The sequence below is a fragment of the Carassius auratus genome, chromosome 38 (assembly GCF_003368295.1).
Source record: "Carassius auratus strain Wakin chromosome 38, ASM336829v1, whole genome shotgun sequence".
NCBI classification, from domain to species: domain Eukaryota; kingdom Metazoa; phylum Chordata; class Actinopteri; order Cypriniformes; family Cyprinidae; genus Carassius; species Carassius auratus.
Window position 1 is genome coordinate 11,171,040 of NC_039280.1, and position 21,734 is coordinate 11,192,773.

Genomic DNA, 21,734 nt, shown 5'->3' on the forward strand with positions numbered 1-21,734 from the left:
CACAATTAATATTCATAAGTCCAACCTTCACATAAATTGATGACCTGTGCAGATGTGCAGGGGCTACAAGGCACCTCTACTTGCACTTTAAAACTACGTAACATTTTAATAACACGCAAAATGGGATAAAACTGAATGTTTCCAGTTCCCTGCATCTTTCTCAGCATGGTTTGTAAAATGAGCTCTTTGCATATTCCGAGCTGACCCAATCAAATCATCAAATCATCTCTTTCCTAGATGTTAAATAGAAGGAGTTAGTGGTTAATCTAACAGGAGTAAGAGAAGCATGAAGAGTAATGACTGCCATTAGCGCAGAATGTGTGACAAGTCACTGCCCCCTGCTGGCAAACTCTCTGACAAATCGAATTCAGCATCCTTGTGTGGGCCAGCGTAATTGAGTTCAGCTTATAAGGACAGAGCAATTACCCTCAGGGCCAAGACAGGCCTCTACTTAATTACAGATTACCACAGCACTAGTCAGAATCTCTAAACAGAAGTTGGCTTGGGAAGAACAAGAGAAGGGAATTTAGAAGTGGATGGATCTACAATGATAAACAAGCCAACGCGGACACTTCTGATATGTTTGAAGCTTCCCGTGTATTATGCAGGCACTACAAACTCCTCAAAGACGCTCTAAATTTCTACCCACGCATGATATTCTCACATTCAAGAGCCGCCGTAATCAAGTGCTTGTAATGCGTCTATTCTGAGATCATAGCATCGCTCATTATCTAAATGAAAAGCGAGATAATATCACCAGACAGACATTTCTCCGATCCCTGGAGATTACAAAACTCAAATGTGTCACTCATGAAATAATGGCTTCAAGATCACGCATCCTTCTGCTAGAAGCCCCCCTGATGAGTGTTTTTCGGTCTCTAATGGCTTGCTGCTACACGCACAGAAATCCAATTACGTGTTCTGCTGTTCAGTATAGCGAAAGACAGAGATATTATATAGAAATATGATGCCATACGTGAGAGGATGCAGTAAGTGAATGTAAAAAGTTCTAAGAAGTAGGCAAACGACAGTAAAAACAAAAACATGCACTACATAATCATATAATATAATCATTTTGCTGGAAGGTAAATTATATTCTTTACTTCTAATTTCAAAAACTTGATGGAAGCAATATAAAAGGATCACAAATGAATTTCATTTTAAAAGGTCTATTCATTCTAAGAAGTATGTTAAGGGTGAAAATGTGGTGCGATAAACATTGAAATTTGAATGAATTCAGACCAACACAAACAATCACATACCAGAACATTTATTTTTTTCAATCTCACAGCTAAGAAAACTGGGAACCCAATAATCATCCACTTTTTTTTTTTTTTTGGGTCAGCCAGATCAGCTGCTGATACATAAAACTTAATAATCTATAATGCTAAACAATAGTGCAGAGCAGAAGTAAAACCAACACCTAACATCACATTTTCTCAAGTACAGAACACTTGTGGTTTGAATATTCAGGTGACAAAGGAGGTGTTTGGTACTCACCTATGCTGTATGATATGAAGTCTGAGGAGAAGCACTTCGCCCCGTTGCTCATTGAGGTGTCGTTGTGTGTGTTCCCTTCAAACACCAACATGTTCCCGCCAACAATCACTGCCGTGTGGAGGTAACGGAAAAAACCACTGTCTCTCAGAATCAACCTACAGATTAATCAGACACATCATTAGTGGGAAATGCACAGAAATTCAGACTATGTTCATAGTAGCATGCTAGCATACCACTCATAGACCATGTACATCACACCATCTGGGAGTTTTCTCCATGAATCTACGCTACCATTCAAAAATATGGGTTGGGCTAGATTGTTTAAATGATTTTGAAGTCTTATGCACATCAAGGCTGAACTCATTTCACTAAAAAAAAAATAAAAAAAAAAAAATAAAAATAAAACACTAGTAGTTTATTCCTTTAACTGCAAATCTGAATTTTCAGCATTCTTCCTCCAGTCTTCAGGATCATGTGATTCTTCAGAATTCAGAAGTTCTAAAGAACAGCATTTACTTTAAACTGAAATCTTTGTAAAATTGTAACATTACACATGCCTTTACCGTGACTTTTGGTCAATTGAATGCATCTTTGCTGAATAAAAGTATTACAGACCTCAAACTTTTAAATGGCAGAGTATTCTATTTCGGTTTTGTTAAAGCAACCACTATAAAAACAGATATCAAGGAGGTAATATTTAAATTTAGTGGTATTTTTAATTGCCTAATTGCAATATTGGGTTAAAAAAAAAAAGCTACATAAGCAAAGTAGTCTGTGTTACATTAAATTGTGCAATGTCACTTAACGCACCACATTCTCTTGTCCACATCATAGCGGTACAGGTCTCCAGCCAAGCCGTATTTATTGGCACTGAATGCTTTATAGCCTCCATGGATGTAGATTGAGCGGGTCTGAGGGTCGTACACACTGCTGTGCCCATAGCCACCCTGAACCAGGGCCCCACGAGTCTCTAAAACACTCCATGTGTTCTTTACTGCAGCAAAAGTACAGGATGAGAGTTAGTGAAGAAAGAAACAAAACTGGTTCTCCTGAAAACAATATTTGCGATGTTGCTCTTCCATTACAACAGCAGAGGGCAGTAGAGTAAACACAATTACTACAAACACACCAGAACAGGAAAAGTGTCACATGAGGTAGAACTACATTAGTATGGATGACAGATTGAGTCAAAAGTCTAATCGAATTAATGCTTGTTTTCCCTAGCAGGGGCTTTGTTTGTTGAGTTCAAACTACATTGGAATCCATTTACCTTTAGAAACAAAAACTAAACAACATGCCCCAGTCTCCACTCTCCGTTTCTCACTCACACATGAACCATGAAAACATCTGCACTATTTTTGTCTTTCCCCAACTTCAAAACATTTTACACCAACTAAACTAACATCAAAAAGGGGCTTCATTTTAATTTAGTGATGAATGACAGAGTAAGTCTCTGCGGTACCTAGCGGTCTGATTCTTTAGACATGAACTGGGTCACAACTATTCACTGTGACTTTCAGTCCGTGGTAGCACTCAATTCTGAAAAGGATAAGGGTGCTTTCAACATGGGATGAATCCTTCCTTTTAAACAGCTAGACTGAATGAAACAGAACACAGGTGTCCTGAGGCCTGTTTTTAAAAGATGCTGTTTTTTTTGTTGTTTTTTTTTAATAGTTTTTCATAAGCTATCTCAAAAACATAATGTGCATGATGCAAGATGCTGAAAAAGAAAATGTGGTGTAACAGCCATGTATATGAACAAGGACCAGTAACTAAATTAAAGAAATATCACAGAAGGATGTTGCAGTAGTTGATTGATTTATCTGTCGAGTAGGGGCTGGGTGATGGAGCTAAAAATTTCTCTCTCAATACTTTTGCCAAACCTTACTCTTTATTCAATCTTGAGATGTATCTTGATATTCTGTAATAAAATTACATTACAACTTACTGGTTAGGAAAATAAAAAATTCAGTATCTCAAAAAAATGTAATATTAAATTTTGAGCTTGATTACTTTTATTAATTTTGAATCTAAATACTGGGTACCTCTTGGGCTAGTTTAGAACATGCAACCACAATTATGGCAAAGACTACTGATTTGACAGTTTGACACTGACACCCTTCACAAGGAGGGTAAGCCACAGAAGGTCAATTCTGAAAGGGCTGGTCATTCACAGAGTGCTGTATCAAAATATATTCATAGAAAGTTGACTGGAAGGAAAAAGTGTTGGAAAAGTGTTGGAAAAAGGTGCACAAGCATCAGGGATGACAACAGCCTCGGGAAGATTGTCAGGAAAAGCTGATTCAAGAACTTGGGAAACCTTCACAAGGAGTGGACTGAAGCAGGAGTCAGCGCATCAAGAGTTCACCACACTCAGACGTCTTCAGGAAAAGGACTACAGCCGTCACATTCCTAGAAACAAGCCACTCCTGAACCAGAAAAAACATTAGAAGCACGTCACCTGGCATAAGGAGAAAAAGAACTGGACTGTTGCTCAGTGGTCCCAAGTCCTCTTTTCAGATGAAAGTAAATTAAGCATTTCAATTGGAAATCAAGGTCTGGAGTCTGGAAGAAAGAATGGAGAGGCACAGAATCCAAAGTCCAGTGTGAAGTTTCTAAAGTCAGTGATGATTTGGGTGCTGAGACGTCTGCTGGTGTTGGTCCATAGGGTTTTATCAAGTCCAAAGCCAATGTTGCCATCTACCAGGAGATTTTGGAGCACTTTGTTTCCATCTGCTGGCAAGCTTTATGGAGATACTGATTTCATTTTGCAGAAGGACTTTCCAAGTGGTTTGATGACCATAATGTTACTGTGCTTGATTGGCCAGCCAACATGCCTGAACTGAATCTCAGAAAGAATCTATGGGGTATTGTGAAGAGGAAGATAAGTAACATCTGACAAACAATACAGAGGAGCTGATGCTATCAAATCAACCTGGGCTTCAATAACGCCTCAGCAATGCCACAGACTGATCACCTCCATCCCACCCCGCATTGAAGCAGTAATTCTTCCAAAACTCCAGTCAAGTATTGAGTGCATAATTAAACCTGCTTTGGAGATCTTGAACATTTCTGTTTTGCAAATCTTTACTTTTTTTTTTTTTTTTGATCTTTGAGAAAATATTCAAATTTTTTGAGATAATAATTTTTTGTTGTCATAACCATCAGAATACAAAAAAACTTTTGAAATATTTCAGCTAAAAGATTGCTTATTTGAATTAAATTACAAAAAATAAAAATAACTTTTCCATGATATTCACATTTTTTTTAGATGCACCTGTATATATAAAGAAAATGATACAAAAAGGTTTTTTTTTTTCTTCTTAAAAAAAAAATGCGTTTGCAGTTGTCACAAGAAAGCGAGATGTATTTTGACATACAGTATGAGATTTTTTTTGTCCGATCTGTAGCTACGGTTATCACTGTCAGTTATCACATTTTCAGATTCAATCCCATATTTATCAAATAGTGTTGTTGATTCAAAAACAGACGACCGTTCGAAGCACCCAAATGATTCACTTGACACGGTCATGTTTGTGAGATGAAACTGAATTAGGGTCTTTTTAAAACTATAAACTAATACTACTGTGATATTCACACTATTCCTTAATATACTATTATTATTTAAATGATGAGGTTTGTAGTCTTCATAATGATCAGCCCTGTGCACTACTGACCAATGCTGTACTGCTGCACTTGGCTGATGTATCCGTAAAGAGGGCAGTGTCCGAACACGACCAGTATGACGGGCTCCGATTCGTCCAGATGGACAGTGTGTGCAGAATGGCCCACGACGGCATACTGTTCTTTAGCCTGCGGATTCAGCAGAACCCACGACTGGTTCCGCGTGTGGAACACCCACAGTTCTGAGGTCACATTTCCTGTGGAGTCAATCTTCCCACCGTACATGTAGATTTTATCCTGCATGCATGCACACAAAGATAAAGAACTTATAAAATCACTGTTTTTGAGAAACAGCTCTCAGTTCAGTGTATGTAGGGAATAAATACAATAGACTCTGATGAAGAACACCATTTAACAAGCTGTCATTCATTAACAAACCTCATGCAGGGAGAGAGAATGACCGTAGCGTCCAGGTACATAGTTGACGGACTGGTTTAACGACATCCAGCTTTGAGAGGAGATGTTGAACCTGAGGAATAGAAAGTGAAAGTGTAAGCATGTAAAGTTATTATGCTCCAGTGCGTCTTGGTTAAGTGTGTGTGTGTACTCACGCAGTCACCATCTGGTAGTGTGTATAGTTAAAGACATGTCCACCTATCACCCACATCACGTCTTCATGAACCACAGCCTTATGGGACGCCCGCGCCAAGCCATGCCCACTGTATTCCTCACGTGTCCAGAAGGAAACATTTGCTGGTACAGTTATTGAACAGTCCAGGCCTAAAACACACAAACTTTAGTAGTTAAACAGTGAAAGTTAACCTTCATTCAATTTACTTGATTTGTAACCATTTAAAAAAAAATTGTTAATTTACTAAATTTACAGAATTATAAAACCATCCAATTAAAGATACACTAAAGGACTGTGCTTGCAAATAGAACATCACAGGAAACCATGGAGGAACTTGAAACTTGAGTCAGCATGGCTCAACCTGCTGTTCACAGATTAAACACTTCCACAAGAGAGAGAGGAAGATAGGAGAGGAGACGGAGATGGACAGAGCTCAGGTAAGGGAGCGAGACCTCCTGGCAGCAGTGCTCGCCCTAAAACTGAAGTTTAGTTCTTCATAATTACCACAATGTCTTCATTGACCTTGCAATTACAAGTTAGAATCTCACAATAATGAAACCTCAAACTTGTGATGTAATGCATAGTCAAAATAGCAGTTGTGAGGAGGAACACATTTCTTTCATACGCCTTCTTTTGTAGCCGATTATACCTGGTGCACTATTCTTAATATTGCATAGTTCCTGTGGGTACATTTGAAATGTTATAATAAACACTGCCATAGAATCAAATAATTATTGAGTTTGAGATGGTGAACCCAGTAGAGTCTGTGAGTAACTGGGTGTTTCTTTGAAAATGGGCCTTTTGACTCTGACAACTTAAAAAAACAAAGACAAAGTCTAAAGGTGAATTACTGAATTTCATAGCTAGAATTTTATGCATGCTAAACACATCAAATCGAATCATTTTTAATAGCAGCTTGATTAGGAACGGAACAACAATGTTCTATAATATGAACCTTTTTACATTTTCATATGAAAATGAAAATCATATGACGCCACAACTCTTCAATAACCATGTATGAAAAATCGCTATAGATTAGTTTCAACCTATAAATATAGAAACGGCTAATTATTATTTTGCTCTTTGTTTTGATTATCATAGTCATTTTTATATTTGATTTTTAATAGTTAAAATTTAAAATCTGGGTTTCGGGATAAGAGTAAAAATCAAAATCAATAAATAGGCTAAAAGACATTTGAGAAGGTGCATATATTAATGATGTACAAGGATAAATGATGAACAAGGCACAATTTCGCTACAGTAACCACTGAAGTTTCAAACTTACTGGTTCTTACAAAACCATTTTCGCTTACCTTACATATTAACCTTTTGGCAAAACATATCTTAAATTGTGGGCTAAAAAGTACATTTTTATAAATGTATGTACCTGTATTTTTACACATTTGGCTTATCAGAGTTGATCACAATCAAGCAAAGTACAATAACACAAGCTGTTCTCCAAAATACAGCCCTGGGACAAGAGTCCCGTCTTTCAAACAAACCCAAACAACACTAGAGACGGCGAGATCGAGACCGAGAGATCTCTCCTCAGCCCGGAGAGAGAAGAAGAGGAAGAGAGCCAGGAAACAGTTAGTGAACCCCCCCCCAAAATTCCCAGTACTGTGGGTCAATTACAAAACATTTCTAAACAACTTCCTTAAATGTCATACAGTATCCAAGCCGCTAATGTATATGAAGAGTTCGGTTGCAAAACGCGATAAACACCATTTTTTGACATTTGGATTTTATTATTGGAAATCCCTGTTCAGATGTACCTTAATCTATGTGTGAATTGCTGCAATTAATAAGATTTTAAAATGTACATTTTAAGCCTACTACAAAATGTATTTTTTCACAAAACGCGATATCCACCAGCCCAGTTTCTTTACAAAGTGCGATAGGTTAGGCTATAGAACGTTCAGGATGCCGCGCGAGCTCAGGATGTCACGCGAGGAGAGAGTCACCGCCGGTGAAGTGCTCCAAGTTTGCTCAGTGATTTAACGATAATATCAAAACAATATGTATTTAAAAAAAAAGGGTTCAATAGGCTAACTAAAAAACGTTTACCATTTTATTGTTTATACTGTAGGCGAGCTGTAAGTCACGTAGGCTACGTCACTGATCAACAGCGGTCTGTCATTCAGAGAATCAAAGCTTCAGAGTCAAGCTAACGTTATCGATGATGACGGATTGGAAGCCGGTCATTCCAGCTACTGTTGGGAGAAAGAGGAAGGCATCTATAGAAAATCATAATTTTTTCACAACAACCAATAAACTCTATAAGCTATTATTCTTATTATTACAGTGAAATAATGAATTAAATATGACCGGGCGAAGCGAGCTTGTGTCGCGGACTCAGTGCAACGGAGACAAGAACTGTGACACCGCGGCTCCGCCTGCTCTGATCATACAGGTTTGGTTTTCAGCAGCGGTGTGGAAGGAGCCTCCACTCTTTCTGTAACAAACTACAAGTCGTTTATCTAACTAACTTAATCTTACTTATCTAAATTGTAACTAATCACAAATAGTCCGAAGCTGTTTAAGGATGGATATATAGCGTTTTGCTAAAAAAAAAAAAAAGAAAAAAAAAAAGAAAAAGAAATAATGTTATGTTGTGTATGTTCTGGCCAAAACTAACTCAGAATCTTATTATTATTATACTATTCCATATATTTTAACCAATTTAAGATGTTTGACAATGTTAAGATAAATATGTTGCATTTTGGCATGGTTTTTGACTTATTTATGAACTTTATGGACATAAAATAAAATTAAAAATATCCTGAATTTAAGAATATTGTGTCCCTGGCCTTCACTGAGCTCAAGTAATAGTTTAATGTACAAAAAATTGTGAATGAACTTGACTGTTGATGTCTTAAATAATAATGTCAAATAACCAACATTTCTCAAAATGGATATATCTCGTTTTGCAACGAAACTCTTCATATACTGTACACATAACTAATGCCATGTCATTCTCATGGTGGCTGTGAACAGCAGCTGTAACCATAGCAATAGTGGCTAAAAGTAAACATCAATGCTCTTTGACCAAATTCACATTGTGTGCAGTGCGTGATGATGTCATCAAACTAACTCTCAATATCCAGTCACGAAATGCATCAATCTCGTTCATAAATGAACTGTAAGTCAGAAGAAGCATGACTGTACAGTAGCTTACTGTCATTCCTATGCTTGAGCCAAGCGACAACTCACCTTGCCATCCTGGTTTGCACTGGCAGCGTTTGGCGGCGCGGCCACATTGTCCCCGCAGAGGGAAGCCACAGTCAGAGGAGCAGTAGGGCACATCACAGGCCTCTCCTTTCCAGCCGTCCTCACATACACACTGCACAGAGTCACTGGAATTCCCCACACGACACTCCCCACGATCGGAGCAGTTATTGGGGCAGGAATTTAACCTGGGTAGAGAAGAAAGTCAGAGAAGTCAATACAACAGGAAATCCCACATCTGTATTGAGAAACTAGACCAAAACCAAAATGTGTGCGCAACTGCTGCATTACTGGCAGAACTGCTTAAATGAGGAACGTTTCTGGTCTGCCATTGTTTGATACAACTACTTCCTGCTAACAGATTTCAGATAGCCCCACGCCATTGGCCAAGACTGAAGTTGATATGTCAGACTGCTCAACCAAAGCAAAGGTCTGATAGAGCCAACATGTTTACAAGTTTCAGGAACAGTGTTGTTATTGTTAACTTAACTACGATTTTATGACAGTCATGGAAAATGTGATGACCGGTTAAATAATTGTGATTTTGTGACAACCAAAAAAAATTTAGTTGCCAAGGCAACATTTCAAATGATCATTAAAGTACTAAAACTAAAATGCAACATAAAAATATAAAAAGTTAATTCAAAGTAAATACTAAATATGAATGCTATAACACTTTTCTTGCTGATTAAAAATAAAAACAAACCAACAAAAAAAATATTCCCAGTACAGGATTTTTATGACTGAAAATAAATTGTATACTATAAATCTATTGTTTATTTACTGTTTTACTAAGATACATAAATTATACATATACATAAATTAATAAAAAAAGTGATATCAGCCATGAAAACATTTAAAAAAAAAAACATACATAACTTTTGTAATACAGTACAGACAAGAGCCCTGATATAATTACAGATTTTCTTGCACCCACCACACCTCATGGAAGCCTATTGTTACACTGTTTGCTTGGGCATTTACCTTCTCCAGTTCACAGTTAGACATTGTAGTCAGGAGACATTAGATGTTGCCAATATTGTCTGCCCATTTCCCCTATAAAACAGTGTCTGGCTACACACTGGACATTTAGTCAAGGCTAAAAATATCTTGATTGCGTACACCGATTCAGCGACACACGGAACTGCAAAGCCGTGTCACATTGCCCGGTCCATAAAGAATTTACAACAATCAAATCTAAACGTTCATGAGACATTTGGTTAATGTTTGAACTTCATCTTAAGTTAATAATTGCTTTTGTAGCTCGAAGGTATGTAATAAGCAACTGAGGGAGGAGCTCGATTGAGGTGAAAACGGTTTATTTCTATTGAACAGCTGCATTAGTAGGCAGCTCACTCCCCTCTACAGCTGAACACGGGAAGAGAATAACAGGCAGTCTGGCATCAGTCTTTCAGCTTTACCCACTTTTGTGAGTGTCTGCAGTGTGTGTCAGGATTGGTGTTTGATGTTCTATTGATACTGCACTCCAGTGTTTTTTTGGGTCCCTGTAAACGCAGTCACCGTCAGGACTTTGCATGAGCAATCCCTGCCACAGACACCGAGGTCAAAGACATCTGCGCCTCCTCTGTCCCGCTCTCCTTAAATTACTCTGACCTGCATTTTCTTGTTCTCGCTCCTGTTCTCTAACACACAGAGCCTTAAAGGGACACTCCAGCCAAATTGGTCAGCATTTACTCACTCGGGTTTTTCCCAGATCCGTCTGACTTTTTCTTATGTTCACCTACGCTTGTTTTTTGTACTGCATTTGGTAATATTACAGTGTATATATATTGCTTACAAAAAAGTTTTGGGACATTACGTTATATATATATATATATATATATATATATAGCAAGGTTGAATTAAAATAAGGACAAAGATCAAGTTCAATACGGTTTTTGTTTTGTTCTTTGGTAATTTTCTGTTTCTGTTTTCAAAGGGTCCTGAAAAAAAAACTGAATCATGCTTTTCACCAAAATATTAAGCAACACAACTGTTGTCAGTATTGATAATAAAGATAGAGCATCAAATCAGCATGTTAGAATGATTTCTAAAGAATCCTGTGTCATTTAAAACTGGAGTGATGCTGCTGAAAATTAAGCTTTGCCATCACAGAAATAAATTACATTTTTAAGCATATTCAAATAAGAACAGTTATTCTGAATGACTATAATATTTGACAATATTACTGTTTTGGTGAGCAATAAAGACTTCTTACAAAAACATTAACATTACAATGTAAGGCTCAGTGTATATGTATGAATGCAATTCATCCTGTGAAATACATAGTCTATTTGATTTGCAATAGAGACTGGGTGAAACAACATTTCCACTATATTTTTGAAGCGGCTTTAACAACAAACCAAACTTGACTTAAAACTTCAGCAGTGTAAACTTCTCCTTTTGTGTTCCACAGAGCAACAGAAGTCACACAGGAATGATGTAACAGTTAGAAAATGACTACACACAGCAAATTATAACAATTTTCCATTTTGGGTGGACAACACATTAACATTACCCAGAATCCTCACATCTCATCTCAACAGCCATGGGCAACAAAACCAGACCATCCCAGCTTGTGAAAGGGGTAACTACACCATATTGCATCCACAAAGAAAAATGCTGGCCATTCAAAAGCAGCCATGTATATGTGATTTCAAGACACCTTCCTTATAAACACACAGTCTTAAATAATGTTCATAGGTCAGGAAAACTTTTATACAAGTTATAATTTAGGGTTAAAGTTTCAAAGTCCAACATGGTAACAAGCCTGTTTACAAGTAAATCAAAAAAGTGTCACATGACCCTTTAGAAATCATTCTAACATACTGATTTGGTGCTCAAAAAACATTCATTATCATTAATGTTGAAAACAGCAGTGCTGCTTAATATTTCTGTGGAAACCAGGATGCACTATTTAAGTGAAACAAAAATCTTGAGTAACATTACAAAATTACCGTTCAAGCTAAATTTTACTGACCCCAAACTTTTGAAATGTAGGTGTACATATGAGTTGAGTGCATATTTTGTCAAATTTAAATTCAAGTTGTCTATTTTTGATTAAACCAAATCAATTTCTATAGTTACTTTTCAGTCCGTCAGCTATCTTGGTTTTCACTGATTTAGCATAAATACAAAATTGAGGTATCTTATAAAGCAGCTGACAGCATAATGTTGCTGTTTACCTTCTGGAACAGTTGTTGTAATGGAAGCGTGCCAACAATGCCTTAAATCGCTGTCAAAGCAAGCAGCTCACTAGGTATTGGAACAGAACTACAGCACAGCTGTGAGCATCCGTCTGGAATTAAAGCTTACCTGTAGGAGATGTTGAAGCCTGTGAGATTATACGCAGCGTCACTGAAGAAGTGCAGCAGGGCGAAACCAGATGGTGCCACCACCTCTGGCACAGTCTCATTGCTGTAGCTCTCAGGAACAATCAAACCACTGGAACACGAAAGAGAAGAACACTGAATACTTCATACCTCTGCTGACAGGGAAACCAAGATTTAATAGTTTCAGTGCTGTCTTGTTTAATTGTACTCTAGGAAATTGTCGGTGTACTTTCTTCATAATGGTCTTTTTTTTTCCTTTTCTTTTTTTTTTTAAGTGTTAGGTTTTGTAGATGTTCTGTCAAATAACTATCAGAGTCACCATCCAAGTTCATACTAAGACTTGTAGACCAGTCTATCATCATTAAATAATTTTTATGCAACTGACCTTAAAATCGTAAAAATCAGGTGACTATTATAATTTTTTTCTCCACTTTAATAAATAAACATTTTGGTGTTAGCAAATTTTTTTTTGTTTCTAAAATTTGCTCACCATGGACATTTATTTTATCAAAAATACATTGAAGCAGTACTATAGTGAAATATTATTACAAATTAGAATAATGGTTTTTGGTTTTGTTTTGATGTCATTTAACGCATTCTTTCTGAAAAAAAAAATTTTATTCACAAAAAAAAAAAAAAATGGATAAAGTTTGAAACAACAGCATTTGTTTCAAATAAAAATATTTTAACATTAAACATTTATTTACTTTTACTTTTTATAAATTTAACACATACTTGAAAAAAAAAAGTTTAAATTTCTTTAAAAATAAAATACAATAATGCTACGATGTTAAGATCACACGACCAGTCAAATGCTGCACACTTGATCCAATTCTAAAACACTTTTGGTTGAAGAATCAATTAATCATGGATAACACATATCTCAGGGTATTTCCACCAGAGCGTAGTTGTATTTCCTAGAGGACGTTCACACAGGATGCTTGTGTTCAAAAGCCGTGTCTGATGTGGTGTAAGGAGCTTGAAAGCTGGAGAAGCACAGCGGCTCATGTGGAAACTCCCGTATTCTAATCTGATCCTGGATTAACAGGTCATAACCTGGCCGTCTCACTCCTCATGTTTACACCACATGCAGAGAAATAAAGAGAAATGATGAGAATACCTGAAGGCAGCGAGTAAAGGAGAGTAGATGGAGTCTCCATCATACACATACAGATGATCCCAGCTACACTCGGTGGCAAAGTGCTCAAAGCGAAGCCTCAGGATTGAGTTCGGCCTGACAAGAAAACAACCAGCGTTACCCACACAAAAACATATCTGACAGTATCTGATATAGAGTACTGCTGCATGACCCTAAACATGCAGGACCTGACAAAATAAATTTGTAAAAAACCAAGATATGTATTATGCAAATGGGGTTTAATCAATCTCTAATCGATTTTGAGTTAAGCCAAAATGTAAAATGTAATATTAATGGTCAGGTGAGGTCACAAGGTCTTGTTAACAGGCCAGGTTCAGGTTTAACGTTCAGACCTCTAATCTGAGAAAGACAGTTAATACTCACTGTCCCTCAATAAGCCATGTGCACTTGGTCTTGTATTTGTAGTTTCCTGGTCCATCCGAGAGATAGCCTGAGGGTCCCGTTAGCCTGTGTATGAGAGACACAGCATTATCAAATCACACATTCACACACACCTAAAGTGACAGGTTATTATAAAAGACAAATATAAAATCACCTACAGTTTAACAATTACGAAAAGCAAGTTTAACAGCCCTCAGTGAAAGTGTAATTGGCAAATTAAATAACAGACAATATTTATGTTACTAAATGAATATAACCGTTTGATAATAATGGTTTAAATTAATATATCAATAACGCAGCATAATATAATAGAATACATAAAAACTGTCATTTTTGACACCTTTCTGTATTTTGGTGCCCAAATGTTGACAGGTATGGGTTCAACAGAAGATGTCATTCGTTTTGGGTAAATCTAACATGTTATCTTTGGTCTTTATTCTATTAATAAGTTCAAATGAAAATCAAGAGAGGCAATAATGTTTGATATATTTGGTTTCATTGTAATGCATGTACGTTCCCTGAACTACATTTCTGCGGCTATTAATATGTTTAAACAAAACCGAATAGAGGCATTGGGTGTCTGATATCATATTTTATCTTATTGTAAATACAGTGAGGAAAATTGCAGTAGCCTGGACTGATGTTATCAAGTACGCTGCTGTTGGCAGAATTACCGGACTTGAGTCGTCCCGTCTGCAGGAGATCACACTCCCGAGTCGAACTCATGAAATGCGGAACTACAGAGGGTGCAAGCCCAAAATCTGGGTCCTTTGCATTGAGAAACGTGCGCAGACCTACGTCACCAGACTATTTGCTTAATCTTCTCAGAACTTCAGACTGCGATGGAAACACAGACAGCAACAGGTTTTGGGAAAAAAAAAAAAAGTTCCTGGGACAAATTGTTCCAGGTAATTTCTGTGGGATAAGCGGCTCAATGACTACTGGCAACTGTTTGTTTGCACACATTCTTCAAAATATCTTCTGTGTTCAACAGAAGAAAGCCATTCACACAGCTTTGGAACAACTTGAGGATGAGAAAATGTTTGTTTTTGGGTGAACTATCCCTTTAACATGCTGTCATTTTATACGGAATCTAAGAAACTCCTACTCTGGTAGAATAAGGTTTATGCGTGGCAGCCGTAGCTCTGCTGCGTTCTGTGGTGACGAGGTATCTAAGCCCCGGACTACAGTCTCAAGGTGCTTTGTTATCAGTGAAAAACAGTTCATTAACACACCCACAATCCTGTGGGAGCTGCACATACACTCTCCAGCAGACAGCTGTGACAAACACACACACACACCCGAGATCACGATTCTCGACAGAGCACAGCAATCTTCCACCCAGCCAATTAGATCATCATTCAACAATGTCCCATTAGAATCATTAACAAATAAAATCCCATCATGCATTTCCTCAAATGAAGCACATGGGTTCAATAATGGGCAAAAGATTGCAGAATAATTGAGCTGTTTTGAGCTGCTTTTTTTCTTGTCAGTTTGGCAGCTGTCTCCATTCAGCCTTTATGATGATAGAAGACAGCCGAGTGAATGTCAGAAATGCCCGTCTGCCATAATTGATTTCAAACCTGGATCTACTGAGAATTCGACTTGCTAAGTGCAGACGGAGCTGCTGGGAGACGGAGCACTTAGCGTGAGCTACTGCACGCTTGAACAGAACACACACCATCAGATGATGTTCAGCAGAAATGTAGTGTCCGGTCAGGAATAGACTCATGTGTTTGTGGTTGGTGTGGGGAAACAGTCAGGGTTCTGTACTTCACCAAAATAATGCACTAAAAAGGTCATTTCCTAAAGCAGATCCTGTTGCTCATAATTATGTTACAGAATTATGAATGGGCCGCAAATTAGAGGATAAGCAGCATGCAACATCACGGCTTTCATACAGGACACACATCCTCTCTTTCTGTGATTTCTGGGAGAGAATTCTATATATAGATTGATATTAAATAGAAGAAAATAAAATCAGAATGTTCTAAGACGAAGCTACCCAATTTACTTTTGGACTACTGTAACTGCACTCATAAAGAGTAGTGTGGAGTTACTACAAAATACTGGGACACTGAAGAATTGCCATATTTACAGATCATGGACCATGATACCCCCCAAATTATTTGAAATCCTGAAAAAAAAAAAAACATCCAAAAAACATGATTTCACCTTTGTCAGCTTCAAGAAGCATTGTAAAACATTTATACTGGAATCACCGTTAAGCACGGCACCATGCAAAACTTGCATCCATTATTACGTACGGAGTAAGTACTACATTTGAAGTTCCAATAATTCACAACAGTTAAAAATGTATGTTCTATATAGTATGAACAAATTTAGGTAGTATTAAAAAAAAAATTATAAAAATTTAGACATACTACAATCACCACATGTTAACGTCCCATGACCTACTAGTGTCTATAGCGACATTTCACTGCACAAATCCTCTGCTATGGCCTCATGGGACAGTAAAGTAACCACCGAATGCACACCTCAGAAGAGTAGGTCATCCAGGTACTTTTTGCCTACTGTTTTGAACATCATTTTATATTTGTGTACTTTTTTTTCCGCATACTAGGAAAGCATCTGATTTGAAACACAACACGTCTCATACACAAAGCCCCTCCATATTAAAAGTTAAACATCCAACATAATCCAATTAGTGTTGTTTTTTATTATTCATGTGCTATTATAAAATAGCTTTTGGCTTTATATTTTTGTTTTAATCTTAGTTGAAGTTTTAGTAATTTCATTACATGCTTTGGTAATTTTTATTGCACTTTTCTTAATTGTTTTTAAGCATTTATATTTTTTACATTTAGTTTTAGTACAACAAACATATTACAGGTAGCTGCAAAAAGCTAATATTTCACATTTTTGTGTTATGTTTTTTTTGTCCGCTATTTACATATTTATATTTTATTTCAATTACTGAAATGCACACAGTAGGTTCCCTTTAGTAATCAGCTGGGTCTGATCACTGCACAACGTCAATGATTAAACACCACATAAAAACAAGAGTCGGATAATAAAAGGAACATGTGAAGAGTGTCAAAATAATGAAATATTATTAATGTATTACTCTGATGATGCACAAAATGCCCATTATGCATTTCATTTGGAGAGATCTACACAGAAAAACAGGGCAAACAGTGAATTAGGACTGCGTTCCATAGACGTTACTTCTGGTCATTAACAGGACAGGAAGATTCCTGAACTGAGATGAAATGGCAGAATGGTCTCTGCCTCCAGCGTGGCCGCGTTAGATTCATGATTGACACCACATGATCATTTGGCTTCAGTCTGCCTGTCTCTTCGCAGCCATTTGGAGCCTGATTCACCCCACGTGACCCAAAGCCTCCAATGTAGCCAGTGTCTCTGCCAGACGTTGCCCATCAGTGAGTCACATCCCATGATGGAGCAGCATGAGGCAAAATTCATATTCCAATGAAACCATATTAAATAATACTGTTTACTGGCTTTTAAGCCACTGCTATGGAGATATTTAGAGTACCAGATAAGTATGACACAACAAACTCACGTCATTATAAACTATAACAATAACTGACGACAAGGGAGTGAAATATTCAGCCAAAATATTCAACATAGCATTTCAATGAGCATAATTTTAAGGGCCCAATCGGCTCCTGCAAACCATTTGTTATTTGGCGCCCACAGGTTGCAAACATTCAACTATTTAAATGACATTTATTAAAATGATTGAAGTGATCATTAATGTCAACACCTTAAAGTTTATCCTTTGTGATTACTAAAATGTTTGAAAAAGCTGTTAAAATTATATTTGCGACCCTGGACCACAAAACCAGTCATAAGTAGCCAACAATACATTGTATGGGTCAAAATTATATATATATATATATATATATATATTTTTTTTTTTTTTTTTTTTTTCTTTATGCTAAAAATCATTAGGATAACAAGGTAAACTAGGTAAATATATGAATATTGATTAATAATATGCATAGCTTAGAACTTTTTTGGCAACTTTAAAGGTGATTTTCTGTTGATGTATAAAGCTCAATAATAATAATAATAATAATAATAATAATAATAATAAATAAATAAATATATATATACACACACACACACACACACACACGAACGACTGGTTTTGTGGTCCGGGGTCACATTTATACTTTTATTCACAGGACCCCCACCAAATATTTTATATAGAGCCTATATACAACTTCGAGGGCTTCAATTTATCCAAATATATAAAAATAAGCAACCTGTTAAAGACAAGTTTCTGACGACCATATCTGGCGCCAGACAGAGCAGGACGTATATATTCATAATTCCCTAAGAAGAGCCTTCATGATACGTTGTTTATATCACCACACATAAACCAAGCTATGAACAAAGTAACAGCGAGTTCTGAAAGAGCTTCATGCATCAGACGCGTTGGTGTCAATGTCACGAGCATCAGCTGGGAATAAGAGCCGCGTGTGTCTCACCTGAAGCGGCCGCCGCAGTGCTGGCACTGCTCCCCGACCCATCCCGGCTCGCACACACACACGCCGCTGGCGCTGTTACACTGGCCGTTCAAGCAGGGTTTTTCGCACTCCTTCGCCTCCGTGGCCGCGGATAGACGGACCAGTCCGCTGAAGGCTGTGATGAAGAGAAGACATCGCAGTACGGTAGCGTGAAGGCCTCCGCGTGCCAGGCCGAGTGTCAGACACCAGCCGCGGCCGAGGGCCCTCCGAACCTCCGCGGCCATTCGCGCAGATACGGCTGACAGTCGGAGGCGAATCCTCTGCTGGTCACAAGCGGATGAAGGGAGACAAAGGATGACAGTGTTGTCGATGCTGTCGGCGGCCCGTGCTTTAGTTTAGGAGGCAGATTGTTTTCTATCTTTTCATCCCGTTCACATCTTAGCGATGCTTATCGCTGCACTACCGAGACCGAGCTTGAGACCGAGACGCATATTGACACCCGGAAATGACGAGATTTCACGCGAGATGAGGAAGTACGCATTGATTGATAAGAAGCGCGTAATTCAATCCAGTAATTAGGATAAATGACCTAGAGCAAATTATATCAACTTTAGGCATAATAATAATATTATTTTTTAGGAATAAAACAATATAATATACACGTACAATGCCGTTGAAGTGGGGATACGTGGTCGGGAAATAAAAAATTATAAAGCAAGCATAACTCTCTGCAAATCTTTCTAGAGTTATTATCATATCAAATTGTATGTGATAAGATTTCCACACATTCTGGTGTATCAAAAATCGTGTCAGTAAATAAACAAACTATAGCTCAACAGCGTTCCCTTGTGGCCTTTTGTGGTATTTAACCATCATATCTGCTACTACACAATGTCATGTTTCATTTAATTATTTATTTTTTATATAAGTTCTTCTGTAATGATTATTATTGTATTGTTTATTTTCATATTGCATCAATATTTAGTTCAGATCAATTTTAGAGCATTCATCATCAATCATAAAACACTGGTTAAGTACACACAAGTTTTGTTCTAATTTTGCTTTTGCAAGGATGAGGACATTCCACAAGTTTCTGTAACATTCTGGAATATTCTAGTGCTTGCAGGAACATTCCAGAGCATTGTAGAACTAGTCATAAAAGACAGTAATCATACAATGTGGACTTCTGAAGTTTTGAACTCACTTTGGTAAGTTTATGTTAAACTGTTGTTAACTCAATGTTATGCATGAGCAATACCAGATTAGCTTGTATAAGTTGTCAACATTTTTTGGTTGTTTAAAGTTTTCATGTGTATTTTTAATGATTAAAAAAAATATATATATTTTTTTGTATTCAGCATGTAAAATATGAAGAAACTTTAAAAATAAAAGTGAAAACTTTTATAAAAAATGGTTGATGACCATGATGACTATATAAAACGTCTTCTAGCAGGAAATGATAAAAAAACAGCACTTTACAAACATCATAGAACGTTTATTAAATTCTGACTTGTAAGAAGTCACAATAATTCAGCGCACTCCACTGGATGAAGTGCATTCATATACCTTATTTATACCTCAAACCAATCCAACGGATTGATTTTTGTTCTCAACATAAATAAAAACAAATAAACATATTTACATAGACGGCAGGAGACATGGCTGGGCTAAAGAACATGAACATGAAACTGGGATATCAACCGTCACAAGGAAAAAACGAAACATCTGAAGAACACTGGAGGAACAGTATTGTCAGAACCAAATGCTACATTAACAAAGAAACAAGCATGAATAAAACCTCGAGACTGGAGAAGATCATTAGGCAGGGAAAGAGCTGTTGGAAGGATTTGCCACAGTGATCTGAACAAACGGGATCAGCACTCGCTGCCGTCTTCACAGATACAGGTTAAAAGCTGAAGGGTTCGCAAGTGGTCCCTGACGTGGATTACAGGATGCAGTCCTCATGATTAAGGGTCAAAAGTCATAATCTTTTGTCTGTTCTGCAGCATAACAGCCCGTTCAGGAAACACACCTGTTTTCACATTCATACAGAGGCGGCTCCTGAAGGTGCAGAGGCACGTCCACAGAGATCAAATCCATCACCAGAGACCATAAAGATCCACTCTATCACCATTCTCTCAAACCACTCTTAGGAAAATCGTCCACAGAAGTTATAAAAAAAGCAGTTACTATACAGAAACTTCCATCAATACAAAATAAAATTGAGTCCCCCTAATCAAAATTGGTAAGAAAAATCATACAATCAGTAATTACCTGATATGTTACAATTAAGGGTGTGTGCTGAATATTTGGTCGAAGTGATTCCTCCAGCTGTATCCTTTCTTATTGTGTAATTAGTCAAAGCACTTCTTATTCAGAATTGTTTTTTTCATTTTCATTTTTTTTTTTTTTTTGGAAAATTATCACAATTTGTGTTTCAAAATGATTTAACCTACAGTAAACTACTTTTCTGGCTGCTAATGACATGAAGTATTTTACAGAATGATGTTCAAAGTCTCCGTTTCAAAACCATTCAATTCTAAGTCTCATACTGACCATCATCACAAATTTGTCATTTGTGTCTCAAAGTCCAGCTTAAAGGCAGTTTGAATATTCCCACGTCCGCTCAGTCACACGCAGACTCACGTTCATCAAGTGCTGTGCACCTAAGCCACCGACACCGTATCAGCGAGTGGCTACAATGCCTCTGAACTTGTGCACACACAAAGCCTCTGTTGCTTATTATCTAAGCCTATTTACATTAGAGGAGAAAAAGAACTCGTACAATTGTCCGTGCGGACTGGAAAGCACGCGTCGCACGACTTCCTGTTTAAGACATGCAGAGTGAACGGCATCCGAAGGCAGGTCATTTATCAGCATTCATTAGCACTCGAAAAACAACAACTCTCCTCCTACAACAAGTGTGTGTGTGTGGGAGTGTTCAAATGCTTCTGGAGTATGGAATTGGTCAACAATGATTTGAAAGAAATGCGATGGGAGCTTATTTTAAATCAGCGAATGCCCTTGGCACAAACGGCACAGCAGGCAGCGTGTTTTATGGTTACGATGTGTTTGGTTCCAGTTGTAGAGGTTTGTGGATTGATCTGTAGGGTAGTGTCTGAATGATGTGTGTTGGGTTTGTCATCCCACAGATGAGGCACAGTATGTGTCTGTCTTTGAGTGGGAGTTCTAGTTTGAGGAGGATATCTGACGCGACGGTCGTCCTGCAGATGAAGCGCTGTATGTTCGAGGGCGTTGTTGGATTCTGCAGGGCACCTCCAGCTCCTGGAATATAGGGGCCTCGGTGATCTCTGACGCCTCTGGCCGCTCGGCGGGCACTCGGGACAGCATACAGAGCACCATCTGAGCCTGAAACACAAACATAATCATATTTAATGATTTATGTTTTAATGCCA

At 37.5% G+C, this 21,734-nt stretch overlaps 2 protein-coding genes across 2 annotated transcripts in view; both read right to left on the bottom strand.

Annotated features, from left to right (window-relative positions):
* Positions 1 to 18,832, bottom strand: part of LOC113057054 (attractin-like) — a 53,760-nt gene extending 34,928 nt beyond the window's left edge. The window contains exons 1-10 of the mRNA XM_026224075.1: positions 18,340 to 18,832; positions 13,838 to 13,921; positions 13,436 to 13,549; positions 12,299 to 12,427; positions 8,969 to 9,171; positions 5,736 to 5,904; positions 5,563 to 5,653; positions 5,178 to 5,421; positions 2,311 to 2,494; positions 1,501 to 1,655 (exon numbers count right to left, since the gene is read on the bottom strand). Of these exons, the coding sequence (XP_026079860.1) occupies positions 1,501 to 1,655; positions 2,311 to 2,494; positions 5,178 to 5,421; positions 5,563 to 5,653; positions 5,736 to 5,904; positions 8,969 to 9,171; positions 12,299 to 12,427; positions 13,436 to 13,549; positions 13,838 to 13,921; positions 18,340 to 18,602 (1,636 nt within the window). The 5' untranslated portion in view covers positions 18,603 to 18,832. The remainder of the gene's footprint in view (positions 1 to 1,500; positions 1,656 to 2,310; positions 2,495 to 5,177; positions 5,422 to 5,562; positions 5,654 to 5,735; positions 5,905 to 8,968; positions 9,172 to 12,298; positions 12,428 to 13,435; positions 13,550 to 13,837; positions 13,922 to 18,339) is intronic.
* A 960-nt stretch (positions 18,833 to 19,792) lies between these two features.
* LOC113057055 (eukaryotic translation initiation factor 2-alpha kinase 3-like) overlaps positions 19,793 to 21,734 on the bottom strand; it is a 28,994-nt gene continuing 27,052 nt past the window's right edge. The window contains exon 17 of the mRNA XM_026224076.1: positions 19,793 to 21,687. Coding sequence (XP_026079861.1) covers positions 21,508 to 21,687 — 180 coding nt within the window. The 3' untranslated portion in view covers positions 19,793 to 21,507. The remainder of the gene's footprint in view (positions 21,688 to 21,734) is intronic.